The sequence below is a fragment of the Enoplosus armatus genome, chromosome 9, assembly GCF_043641665.1.
Source record: "Enoplosus armatus isolate fEnoArm2 chromosome 9, fEnoArm2.hap1, whole genome shotgun sequence".
NCBI lineage: Eukaryota > Metazoa > Chordata > Actinopteri > Centrarchiformes > Enoplosidae > Enoplosus > Enoplosus armatus.
Genome location: NC_092188.1, coordinates 7,745,987 through 7,760,071, shown reverse-complemented (window position 1 = coordinate 7,760,071; position 14,085 = coordinate 7,745,987). Strand labels below are relative to the sequence as shown.

The following is a 14,085-nucleotide window of genomic DNA, read 5'->3' as shown; positions in this document are numbered from 1 at the left end:
TATTTCTCTTGAAGAGAAAAGCTAAATCAATGGTGAAAATGTTTCACATGATTCATTTTTAAGGCTCAATCGAAGTGCTGCAATTTTTCCAAATAATTATGAACAATCTAACATCTTGGATTTCACATCTTCTCCAGCCAATCATAGGTGTATAAGCAAGCCTTTGAAAGGCACCGTTTGAAAATTGATTGTCCTCTTTCTCTACTCTCACAATCTTCAAAATAAACAAAATGTGTTGATCAATCCAGTCAACTAAGTACACATCTTGTCAATGTCTCCAGCTTCACAATGGAGACCTGATGTTTCTGGAGCCATTAGTTATGACCAACTTGCCAGACGAGGCATTGATCGCTGGCCGGTGGTAAATGCAACAGCAATCATTTCACAGGGAAAAGAATACAGCTGACTGTGCTGTCGTATACGGATGTGTGACCTGTTTAAAGAGTCAACTTAAATGACTTTTTAATTTACTCAAAGTAGAGGCTGGTTTGAGTTATTTCAACAGAGGTTCGATGCTGTTACAATAGACATCAGTGTCCTTCAGACTCACTTTTACACTTACTGCATTTCTTTTTGCTTCAACATGGCCTTGCACAGCCACATCAGATATCATATAGCATAATATAAAAAATATAACATTTTACAACGTTTACCAAAATACTACCATTTTTGACATTTGATACATTACCTTAGTGGGATTTTTTGGACTATTTTACAGTAAAGGATTTGAAAACTCCTTCCAACACTGATTTCAGACTTGGTGTACATCATAACATGGATGACATGGATGCTCTGGTCTCTTCTAATAATCCTCCTGGCTCCACTTCTTCCCACTGTCAAAGATCATTTCTACTATTTCTCGTAAAGTCAGGAGACGTTGTATCATATGGCACTTCTTACAATGACAAGGAGTGAACGGGAGACAAAACTGATGGCTGCATGAAGATTTAATGCCGACTGCTGAAACACAAACAATTAAAATCCAGTTTGCTTCAACAGCTATTCAAAATGTAGAAATCCATTTCCTCTCTTTGCGTCACAGTGGGGGACTCTCCTGCTCCGGGGCCTGACTCCCTCCTGTCATCAGCCCAGGTGATTGAGAGCACAGACCGCCAGCTCTCTATAGAGGGCACCCACAGACCCAGAATGTCTTGTTTGCTAGAGCTGTGTACATTTTGTATTTGAAAGAGCAGCAAGTCAATGAATCTCGATAATGCGAGAGCCGGGCCACATAACTCACGTTGATAGTCCTTACATTGTGCCAAGAGGCGATAAATCTGCTCTGGGAGACATGAATATGCAGTGGCAGTCAGTCTGGCTTGTTCTTGCTTGCATGCCCCCTGATGCACAGTTTATTCCTCTCCACCCATTCCAAACAGAAAAATAAAACCAATGAGCCGCAGCACTATCTCATCAACAGTGTTCTATTAAGCACAAAGAAAAGTAGCTGTGCATTTTTCAGAATATGCTTAAAAACGACAAATCATTAATGTAACAAATTGTAATGTTGGCTTATTAGGAATATAAAATCTAAAATATCTATCTATGTAAATAATTATCATTATTATTTGTAATGTCAAATGTTTGTATTTTTCCAGGAAATATCTCTTTATCTGTATATCTATCAGCATATTAAAATGTGTCTTGATCCAAAACATGATTAAGTAACCCAGAAAATATATTTTTTTTAAGAGTTAAAAATGAATCCTAGAGGCTGCAGCTTTCATCCTTCCAAAGTTAATTTCAGCCTTTTGATGATGCTAGAAGTTTCAGTTATCTGTTACAGGTAAAATGCACAACGGGCTTACTGAAATCTGTGCCATGAACAGGTAACTCAATAGTTTCAGCCCGGCTTTGCCTCCTTCACTGCAGTGGTGCAGACATGAGCAGCTCTCTCTCTCTCTATGTGATTGTATATGTAACCTGCAGCTTGTATTTGACGGCTCTTTGAAAGGCATGAAAAATGGACAGCCAGATAGGCAGCAGGCAGTTACGGGGGTTTAACGCACTCATTGACACAGACAGAACGTCTCAAATAACAGCGATAAGAAGCCTGCTTTGTCAGTGGCCCAATCCTCAGCTGCCACTTATTTCCCTCATGCAAATAATTCATCCCATTCACAATACTGTAGGCAGCCGGGGAGGTTTCCAGCTTCTTTGCTTGAGGCAAAAAAAACATTTGCAATTTCCATCTCAGTGCAGTAAATAAGAAAGAAATCTGCATCTCTAACATTCCTGAGAACACAGAATCCTGAATATCATGATGTAGAATATGAAGAAATGAACGGCACAGTGCATACAACAACTGGAACAGTAAAGAACCGGGTCATTATTCGGATCCCTCTCACCTCCATGAAATACTTCTTGGACATAGTTGACAAGTATGCGTAACGACGCGTGCCTCTAGTGGCACCGTGGAAGGAGGGTCGTCAGACGCACGCAGATGCACGGCTTTCTGCACTACCTTTCCATCCAGCACAAACTGGGAAGATTTTGAAAATGAACACTGTATAACAAAGAGCCCTTTTGAACAGATTTGGACGGTCTTCAATAACCAGCCTCGTGCCATCGCCGTGCGCAACTGGAGAGGAGCGTCGCGGAGCGGCTTTTCCGCCTTCACAAAGTGTCATTTCTGTGTTTCTGAGCAGTTTTCATGACTGGAATGAGGGACTGGAGTGATTAAACTGAAAAGAGCGTTTTCTGATTGTCTGAAGTGCGCTCAAATTCCTCAGCACTCATCGTGTAACGCGTTTCTCTGCTTGTCTTTCTGGCGACTGAATCGTTCGAGGCGACCCAAAGTTCCGCAGGCGCAGTTCTCCTCCTCCACAGCGGCGCGGGAGTCCGGCTCGGCTGTTGCTGTGGCACTTGCCAGTAGACAGATAGCATCGGCGGTAGGAGGGGATACAGAGACTCCTGCAGGCTAATTGTAGCAGCCTGTGTTCGCAGGTGTATCACTGATCCGCCTGTGAGGGACTGAGGGGCTTCATCCTGATCGAGCCGCTCTCAGACTTGTGAGTAACAGAAAGAAGAAAGAAGAAAAAAAAAACCTGAGAGAATGTTGCACCAAGTACAATGAGCGCAAATTTGTCGCAGACACGAAAATCCATATATGCTCCGTCGAGTTCAGTTTTGATGAGCAATTCTGAGTCGTCTTTGGAATTTTAAAAAGTGGATCCCGCGACTTTACAACCATGCGAAATACTTGGCTGTCTCCCCGGAGTGCGATTTGGGAATACTGGACATCGCTGATTGCATGCCTCTTTTGGATTCAGTACTGTTACGGGATGCCTCATGTTATTCGAATAGGTAAGTTGTCCACATTTACATTTACACGCACACACACACACACACACACACACACACGCACACATACATACACGTTTGTATTATAACCTTGAAAGTTGCCCCTTATTCCGCTCATTTCAGTGCGGGTCCTCATCCGTGCGTTCACGGCGGCAGCGGTTAGTTTTCGGAGTAAATGAGCAGTCTCTTTCATTTACCGTTCGCCTCATTCGGGTCGTGTGCGGATTTTCATTTTGCTAAAACGAGGGGCAACCAGTGCATTATTGCACACGATCGCCTGTAAAATTGAGGATGCCTTCCCCACTCGGAGACCATGCAATGGAATATTGTGGGCTAGTGTGACCTCTATGCACTCTGCTTTGTCTGTTCCATTTTCTGCAGCCTGCATGTTGAGTCACCAGCTAAATTCAGGCTCATTGCCATGCCTTCTGGAAGTAAGTTTCAGCTTTTAAGGACAGTCTGTTTACGTAAAAGCCACATTTCTAATTAAGCAATACACCATCAGAAAGTTACAGTTTATTCAGGGGAGATAAGTAAAGTTTTATCTGATCTCATATTATCTTATCTTATCACTGCAAACAAAACACACACAGAATACAAAACACCAGTCTTATTCTGTTCAAAGTTGAGTCCTTCCTCCCGATCTTTCACATAGGTGAGACACAAAAAAGAAGAAGCAGGATTTGTGCTGGCGTTGTCTTTTTTCCAATCACTCACCGGGGAACAATGTGAGAATTGTCATTCGGAGGTTGGCGATGCGATGAAACATTTCGCGCCGCCAGAAGACAGGAGCAGAATGAAGATCAATACGGTTTTTGTCACGAGGCAAATCGTTTTTGACATTTGGCGGAGTGCCATGCAGGACAATTACTCAAAATGGCATTGGCCCACATTAACATTGGCCTACCACTACAGCAGCAGGAGTGCAGGCAGGGAGTGAGAGCATCTTAATGGCATGGAGCTTTTTGTCTTCGAGGTATAAATGATGGTTGAAAGTGGGCGAATGTTACAAAATCACATATTCTATATTCCAGTACTCCAAAATCAGTTGTACCTCGTATGGCATATCTGCAAATCACCAACATCCCACTCTGATTCTGTAATACATAATTCCTGTCAGGCTCAGTGGGTGGTCATTGATTCAAATTAAAGTTGTTAGACTTTAACAGGATGAAGTGCTGCTACTTTTCACAGCTCTATAACCTGAAGAGAATGCTGTCAAGCCTTCTGTACAGTTAATGTAAATTCTAAAGGAGAGATATAATAGAAACGCAGAGAATAAAAGTGTAAGACTGGAGAACAGTGCTGAGCATCATATGTAGCTGTCGGGCAGGCCCAGGATGTCCCTGTGATTGACTGCTGCACCCTGAGGAGCCATGACTTCGCTGACATTGCTGTGTACGGTCTTTGGTGATGACTTAGAAACTGCATAAATCCTTAAAGCTCTCTTTCTACTGATATGAACTGAAATCGTTTGGTCAAAGGGACACTTTTTACCTTTTTTTTTTTTTTTTGAACTGTGGCAGCAGCTCAAATGAAGACCTGAAATAGACTTGACAGGCTTTGTTTTTAAAAAATGTCAAAGTGCTGAGACAAATTTACCTTGAAATGTGCTACAGTTGCACTATTGCTTTTTATAGAATCTATCATTGCTTGCGGTACAAGAGCAGTTTGGTTTGTTTGTGTGTGTGTGTGTGTGTGTTCCTGAGATTGTATTTTGACAAGCTGAGGAGAGGGACATGCAAGAGAAGGTTTGCCTCAATGCCAAAAGAAGAAAAAAAAATCAAAAGGCTTACATCTTCATATGATCTTTTGAAGCTGAGTTTCTATGTACAACGGCCATGTGCGTATCCATTTTATTTTGTCCACTTGAAAAAATAGGCCTGCGTGAAAATAACAAGAAAAACAAAGTAATATTCTATATAATCGCACTTACAACGTTTCATTTTATCTGTTTTCACAGTAGATAAGCTTGAGGGTGTGCATGAAATATGCTGTATGTGTGTATGTATTATTGCAGACATACTGTAGTATTCTCTGTGAGAGGACGTTAGTATTCACAGTCCGTTGATTCGTTGAGGGATGAGCGCTTTTTTGAGTTGGTGTGTAGTGGACCTTTTTTGTTCTTTTTTTTTTTTGTAATTTGGTACTTGGTGTGCAACTGTGTGCGCTCTGTGTCACAGCCACCCTGCTAAAACCAACACAGGGCTCTCTTATAGTCAGTGCACGGTGGCCAGAGTTGCTCCTCAGCACTGGTTACCAACACAAACCAACCTGTGAAAATCATCGAGGTGGGCGGTGGTATTTGAGCGCGGCGCTCTGTCTGTGTCTCTGTGTCTGCTCTTGGTTAGGTGGCCTGTGCAGTTCTCCAAGTACACCATCTGGGTAATGGTGGGCATCCAAGGTAGAGTTGTTGCCATTGATTTTAGTGCTTTTACAGCGCATTGCTCTAAGTTGAGGCCAGATGGTCGCTCCGTCTCATTCTGAAGCCTCTATTTGTTGGAGGGAATAAAAGACTACTCCTCCTGTATTTGTCCTCTTACACATTGTGCTTCTCTTTAGCCTCCCTCCGCCTGCCTTTTGTCATTTTTTTCTTTTTCTCCTGACATGTTTTGCAACCTTTCATCTCATCTAGGAACCATTTCACTTGATAATGCAACGCTGTTATTACAAAGACGAAAGTGCTGGTGGATGAGGATGTATTTTTCCTCTTAGAAGGGAGCGTGCGTATGTAGATAATTTGCATGTTTGCCAACATGGAAATAAGACGTTTATTTAAGCAGTATACATGTGATAGTTGCTTTATGTGCTTTGTTCTGAAACCCCAGTGAGCTGCATTCAATATGCCCAATTCATTAACTTCCCTACATACATTGCTTTCTGCTCCATCAGATAGGGGTTGCCCAATTTGGAAATTTGATTAGATGAAAATATATTCATAGTGTTCACGTATATAATATATCCACTGTTAAAGCATACAGTAAGGACAGATTATCATACGTTGTCTCTTTCATCTGAGGATTGATGAAACTAATTCATCATTTGTTGTCTCTTTTCTCTCTCAGTGAGGTTATTCACTGCCTGACAGGGATTTATTGAATAATCAATTACTTTATCTACCTAATACTTAAAGCACTTAATCAGTGCCAGTTAATCAATCTCCCTCTTGATTTCATGTTGATTTCATTTCCTTAGCTCCTCGCTCTGCCCCTACAACACCTGATCACATGCATTTTTCATTTAGCTTCCCTAAAATCCTTTGGGCAGCCATGACTGCAGACTTAATTATTGCGTGTGAAACAGGCCTGAACATTTAAATGTAAGCTGACAAATGTGCAGCACTTGAAGCCGTATGCAGTGTGACCACTCATAAGCTTCAGTGGGATAAATCGGGGGGTTTGTGGTCGCCACTTTGGTCTGCAAACACAGAGCCACTTCAGAGGCTTGTCTTTATCCCCACACCAGCAGCAGGGAGAGACTGAGAAGTTTTCATGTGATTAACTCTTCTAGCGAGCTATAGAGAGAGTGCACTCTCCACTCGCATGCTCCCCGAGATCCTCCTCGCCGGGGTTTGTGCAAATGTCTCATCTGAAATGACTCAGACATATTTCAAGAGACCGCGGAAAGCTGTAATGGTACTTTTGCAGTTCTACTTTTAACAAAGTCAAACCCAAAGGGCTGCTTGTATTGAGAATTACCCACAGGAGGATGGCATGGTTGGCAAAGAGGGGGGAAGAGGAGGTGAAAAGTGTTTGGGGATGAAAAAGAACAATGAGGAGATGTTGCATCAAAAGTTGTACGAAATTAAGATGGCCATCAGTTGCCGAGTGGAAATGAATATTTCATTTTCATCTAAATTTAATCTCTCCCTAGACGGAGGGAGGAAGCAGGGAGAAGCCTGCTGGTGGAGGCTTGGGGCTGGGGAGTTGTCGTGGTGAATATGAACAAAGGCTGGTAGAGGTCACAGAAGAATTGGATACAGGGAGAAGCTACTTTGATGTGTAATTCCATTATCTGTTGGAGAAAGCAGAGATTGAGGGGGGAGGAATACATTGGTTGTTTTACCTGCGCTAACACACTCCCCTTCATCCACTTGTATAAACATGGCCAGATAAATGAACTGCAAAAGATATAGCAGAGGCCTATTTTCTGCCTCTCCCACTCTTGGACATCTGTATCTTAGCTTCCACACACACACGGACACACACTATATAAAGCCATACTCCATCCGCAACATTTTCCAAAACATATGCCTGGTCTCACTGGGCCTCTTGTACACAATCCAATTCCATTCTCTCTGTCAGCACACTCGCGGCTCGTCATTAGCTTCAATCTCGCTGATGAGAAACGGCAGATGTTCGTTTTGTTGAGCAGAGGGCCCGTTTCTGAACGTGCTGTCTTCTGTACTCGCCTGTGATCGTGTTTAGATGCATTAGAAAGGAACATTCCACTTCCACAAACAAATATGTGCTCCAGGCGCACCATAGTCTGTCTTTTCTGAAGCGCAGAGCCCGTTTTTTTAAGTTTAAGTCAGAAAAGCCAGTCAACATGTATTAAACGCACTGTGTGAGTCCAAGAAAAAGGGTATTAAATAAACAGTGTGTTTATGTCTCAGACAAGGTGTAATAAATGTGTAATGCTCGTATGTGTCTGATCACTAACACTAACAAGACTTAACTGCGTCAAGGAAGTGCAGGTACTTAGCTCCTTGTTCAGTCACACATAATAATGATCATCCAATAATCCAAGCCACTAGGGGCTAATAGAGCGGATCTACCAACCAGTAAGATAATCCTGTGACACAGCAGGGCCCTATCTAGCCCCAACTAGCTTAGCCTAGCCGCTGCTAACACACCAGATGGTGTTTTCATATCGTACTACAAAGTGGGTGCTCTGCAGTGAAAGGTCTGCTGCAAGCATATGCTTCTGATGCCTATTGAAATAAATACAGTGCTGAGTTCCTTATGGCTATACGTCATCTATTTCATTCAAAAAATTAGGAAATCACTTTGTTGTTTGTACATATGGCAGATATTGTTTTGCAGAGATTTATCAACTACAAAAAACATACTTTCTTATTTAACCATAGTGTTATAAAGAAAAGTTTCATGTGCTTTGGTTTTGAGAAATTGCCTCTGAGATTTCTACTTCCACCACAGTACAATGAAGGTGAATGGAATTTTGTTTGTGAGGCTCACAGGATTGAGACAAGTTTAATTAAAAAAAAAAAATTTACTCTAGATAATCCACATAACACACTTTAAAAAAAGGACATTTTTTGGTAGATAGAAGTTCCAATGAAACCTGTTTACAGTGACTATCCAGAGTAACCAGGGCTGTCTTTGGAAAGACACGATGCTAGTGAATTTTTTTAAAAACGTAATGTTTTTATGCTGTGAGCACCAAAAACAAAATGACTTTTGCCTTCTTTGTATTGCAGTATGGAGGCAGAAATCTCATAGACAGACACTAATATCTTTCCAGCACATTTTAAAAACATGAAGTCAACAAAGTGCTTCACAGGATTAAAATAAGAGAAAGCAGTGAGACCAAAACAACAAGAAAATTACAATACATAAGGACATAAAATCAATACAGAATAAATATGATTAAAATAGCGAAAGGAAGGAGAGGGTGGAAACTAAAATAAAACACATAAAACAGAACTCAACGAAGAGCCAAGAAGTAGACAACAACAACAAGTACGATTGTGACAAACAAACTGAGATTGTTTGGGACACAGTTTTGGGCTGTTGTAACTGAAAGCTGAGCCCCCCAAATTGTAGGGATGGCTTGTTAGTTGGTGAGCTGGTTGGAACATGTCATCTGATCAAATGGCTGACGTCAGGACTAAAAGAAGAATCTTAAAATAAATTCAAAAAGACACAGGCTATCGACCCTTTAAACATCGTCACACAACGCCACGTGGAAACGTCCATCAGAAACAACAGCCTGATTGATTTGGTCCACAATCCCCCTGCAGGCCCCTCAGGGGACTCAATGTCATTATAGCAGGACGTGTGCTTTTTGGATTTGACAGTGTTTTGAAATTCACGGCATGTCAGTGTTGGCTATTTCCCTGCGAATGTTTCTGTACCAAGGCAATGAATCAAATTTCATGCTCGAGCCATTTGTCTTTATTATGCGCCCTTCTCCTTTCCATTTGACTCTCCCATCTCAGCCCTCCTCGGGGCTCCGCTGGAAAAGTCAAATAACATCAAAACAGTCTGAGAACAAAGCTTGATCACGGGGCATTTCACTCTCAGGGTCATGCTAGCAATATAACATAGTTAATTAGAATGATCTCGTTGGAGGTAATTTGGTGATTATTTTTTACATTTCAGCATGGGGAGCAATTTGTCTTCACTTTACCAGACACACCACACTGTACTGTGTACGTTGGCAAACCGCACACACACCATAGGCGCACAAAGTACTGCAGCAAAAGAGACAGGGGGGGGGGGGGCGAGGGTGGTTACATAGATGAAGCTGGGGGACTCTTATTTAGCTTGTTAATTAGCTTGAACCTTTTGATCCCAATTTTAAAACCCGCCACGTTGCAATGCTGGTGCTTTTGTGTGTTGCCCCAAGCCAGATAAAACTAAGCTTTATTCCTGTGCCTTTCAAACACCATGGCATTCACCGGAGCAGTATTAGCTTTGCTTCCCCTCCGCGCGTTAGCGTCGTCCTTATCTATTCCCAGACGCTCTGTGTAAACTTGGCCACCTCTGACACCTCAGTTACATATTGTTACGCACATGCATTACAATAACAAGACCTTTTCTTCTCACTGCTTCGGAGCAATCAGGGATTGACAGAGGAGGTATCAGCCGCAATGCACAGGTTTAAATCCTATTTAACTTGGGCTAAGGACAATGAATGGAGGGTGACACCGCTTCATTCTGCCCTTTTAATCAAGCTCTCATTGTTATAAATGTCAGGTCTTGGTTGTGTGATTCCCTCAAATTGCTGTTCCATGACTGTAGGGAGATGAGTGTGCATGAGTGCGTGTTTAGGAGAGAGAGAGAAAGAGAGGAAGTGTGAGTATGTGCATGACAAGGGGATGTATAAGGGGAGCTGGCATAGAATCCCTGGAGCGTAGGGGTAGAGCAGGAGTTACTAATCAACTGTGAGAGAGTAGGCTCGAGAAGACTCACCCTCTATTTTTCCCCCAGAGAGAAAGAGAAGGAACAGATAAGACAAACCTCTTCAGGCCAAAACCACTACAAATGAATGGCTATCACCAAAAATATCAGGGGGGAAACACAGATCCTTTCCTCCACACTCTGCCTCACACATCTTTTTTTTTTTCCCCCGTTCCCTTTTTCATCCCTGCGGTAACAAATGCGAGGATGACTGCAGGAAGTGCATAAGACTCGGGGGTTACCTCTCTAGCCCCTGTACTCATCCCTCCACTGATGGATAGCCAGGAGGTTGAAAGCCAATGTCAATTTAGTTAACACAGCCAATACCCAGAAGATTCCACTCAGCACTTGCGCCGTGTGCAGGCAAGACAATCTGGGACGGTCCCTCCTGTCTCAGCGAATGTTTTACCAGCTGCCGATCTACTGTCCAGGTTGCCCCCGGAGAGCAGTGTGGTTAACCGCAAAATGTTCCCCGGTGACTCATCTGCGGACAGCTTGTCTGCATGTGACCAGCTTCAGATATATGGAACAAGACAGAGATCATCACTGACAGGGAAGGGAAGCGCAGGGGAGATTGTGGGCGGTTTGAGGCTGGCAGTACATTTTAGTAAAGCTATTAGTGATGCTTGTATGAATTAGGGCCTTTAATGTAAAGCCAGAAATGGTTGTAACTAACTTATCCTGCAGGTTTTCACCCTTTCAGACGAGCTTTGAGAATTAGGGATGGCTGTCATAGTAACCAAAGCTCACGTAGTTGGCGAGCTAGAATGTGATTGGTGGAGATTATGGCGTATGATTAGCCTATCTTCTAAGCAGCAGGTTTTTTTTGTTTAGTTTTGTTTTTGTCAAATCAATTCTCTATCACACTGAGTTAATGAAAAATTAGGCTTCTGATTGTTTTGTTCCAAAATCATGTTTTCCAGTCTCAAGTGCTTCTGTTTCTTCACTTCCAGCCTCAAGTGTATTTTCATTCTTTCATCAGTGTCAGTCTTTTGCATTTTTTTTTTTTTTTACATTGTCACTGCACCCACCTTCAATTTACACTTAGTTACATTGGTTTAAAAGGTTCATTATTTTTTCATAATTCATCATTTGAATGTCTTTAACCATGAATCAGAGCATATCTTAAACTAAACATTGTGTGGCCACTTAGAAAGGTTTTTTTTGTACCTACATTATGTTTTCCAGACATTAAGAAATACAATCTACCAAGTCCCTTCTTCCTTGTCCTCCTTAGTATTCACTATGTTAGTTGATATCAAAATTCACAGGCCAAAACCTCAGATGCAACAAATCCAGAAAAAAAGAAAATGCAACTTCATATAATCCCCCCTTTTTTAACCCCACAACCCCAGAGTTGTGCTTTAACTCGTCCAGAGAAATAAAGGAGAATTAATTCCATGAAAGCTGGGTAATTTCTGAATAAAACCGGGCAAACTATGAGCTATGCTCCAAATTGCTTTTCACCAAGAGTGAAAATAATACCATGAAATTTGCCTGCGCCAAAATAATCTGCAATCAGCGAGTATTATCTGGTTTGATGAAAAGGATCAATTGAAGTAATGCTGCAATAATCGTATGCAAATTTAATGAGACATCTGCAGTGTATTAGGCTGATTCTTTTCGTTGGTAAAGCAAACAATGCATGTCCTTATTGCCTGCCATTTCAGTCAGAAATCCCATATAACATTAACATTATTTATCATCGGAGGTCTTTAAAAACACATTTACAATATATATGTACAGGATCTTCGACACAAAACAAAAATGTAGTCTTGTGAGTCAAAACTATGAAAAGAAAAAGAGCTCTTCGCTGTACATGTCTACACTAAATCTATTAAGACAATTTAGAGCGAACACAGTTTAGAAATGACAATATTCTAAATGTCACAAACTGTAGGTGAGAGCAAGGTTTATGGTAAATAAGTACATTTATAACTCTCATTAGGCCGTTATACCACTGACCTACATTTCTACCATGTATATATAATGCAGATTTCAATTCCTATGGAATTTACAGTACAGCACCCACAAATTTTGTCTTCTTTTGGTTTCGTTTAAAGAACAAAATTGCGGTTCACTCTTCTGCCTTTTTGAGCGTATTTTCCATTTACACTAAGGAGCTTTTGTTAGCTTGATTGGTACTTGGAGAAATTTATAACCATCAGAACACTGACCACATTTAAAATAATTGGCATCACGCTGGCATCACAGAATTAATGCTCAGTTAATGTCCTGCTCAGCCTCCCTGTGCACTGTTCACATATGGATTGCCTGTCTGCCAGAGGGGTGATTACTTCAAATGTGCTTAGGACGACTCCAACTATATGGAGAACACAGGCCACAATATACAGCATAAAACAGAGCAATCTCTTAATGAAGCAATTTAAGATAGGGCTGAAATAATTAGTCAATTAATCGATCAGTCTTTTTTTAGACATTAATTTGGTAAAAATACCAAACAGCTGATTGCTACATTGTCATTCATATTATCATTCATATCATAATAAACTGGATATGTTTTGGCTACTGGTACAATACATCTTATAACTGGCATTTGAAATTTATTTGCATATTTTATACATGAAAATGACTGAATAATTGACATTTATAGTCTTAATCTTTTATATCTTTTTTCACATTCCTTAGGTCCAACTAGACTAAAGCTAAATGTTTTTCTTCGTCGTATGTGATAGTAAATCAATAATTTTTGTGTTTTGGACAAAACAAGTTATTAGACATGTTTTAGCATTTTCTTATAGACCAAATGATTAATGGAGAAAATAATCATCACGTTAATCAATGATGAAAATAATCATTAGTTTCAGCCCAAAAGAAATGACCATGTTAATCAATGATGAAGCTAATCGTTTACTTGCAGCCCTAATTCAAAGGAGAATTTAAAGCAGTTTTAAAGCAGAGTCAGTTTGATGTAGAATCCAGCACAAAGACTTGGAAATGTCACAATAGAGGGTATTATATTGTAAGGATTCAAATTCCCTTTTGTTAGATGTGCATATGTACCCTGTACCCAGCATGGTGGAAAATCTGAGATTCAACCACACAAGAAGGAGAGATGACTTTAAAAAGGGAGGAATATGATCTTTTTTCCCTTTATCAGGGCCTTTAGGAGACCAATGGCCAATCAGTAGGGTTTGAGAGCTGGATTTCCAGTCTGTAATGATGGCTGGCTCGAGCCCAGACAGATCAGAGACCTCACGTTCTTTGTCAATATTCTGCCTAAGCTTTGGAGGACAGCACACGATGACAGGATGAGCCTGGTGTGTGTGTGTGTGTGTGCTTTTCTGAGTGGGGCCTATTAGTGCAGGGAGCCTCTCCAGCCACTGTCAGACTTAAAACAGAGGACAGGAGGAGGTATTACCTCCAATTACGTGCCGTGGTGCATCTGTGAAGTCTGAGCACTATCAAGCTACCGGGCTGTCAGACTTTTGTCTGTTTATTCATTCATTTTTGTTTCACATTATATCATTATATCATGGTGATAGAAATGGATCCCCTGCTTCCCCCATTTCTTGTCTCCTTCTTTCTATTACCCATCTTCCTATCCTTGAAAAAAGAAATAACCATTTATTTGAAGTCATGTTCTTTTAAGAGGGTAAAACATAAGCTTTTGTTT

At 41.1% G+C, this 14,085-nt stretch overlaps 1 protein-coding gene across 1 annotated transcript in view; it reads left to right on the top strand.

Moving 5' to 3' along the window:
- The first annotated feature begins 3,191 nt into the window (after window positions 1-3,191).
- The window catches only part of grik3 (glutamate ionotropic receptor kainate type subunit 3), an 85,240-nt gene continuing 74,346 nt past the window's right edge, over window positions 3,192-14,085 (top strand). Inside the window, exon 1 of the mRNA XM_070912060.1 lies at window positions 3,192-3,306. Coding sequence (XP_070768161.1) covers window positions 3,192-3,306 — 115 coding nt within the window. The remainder of the gene's footprint in view (window positions 3,307-14,085) is intronic.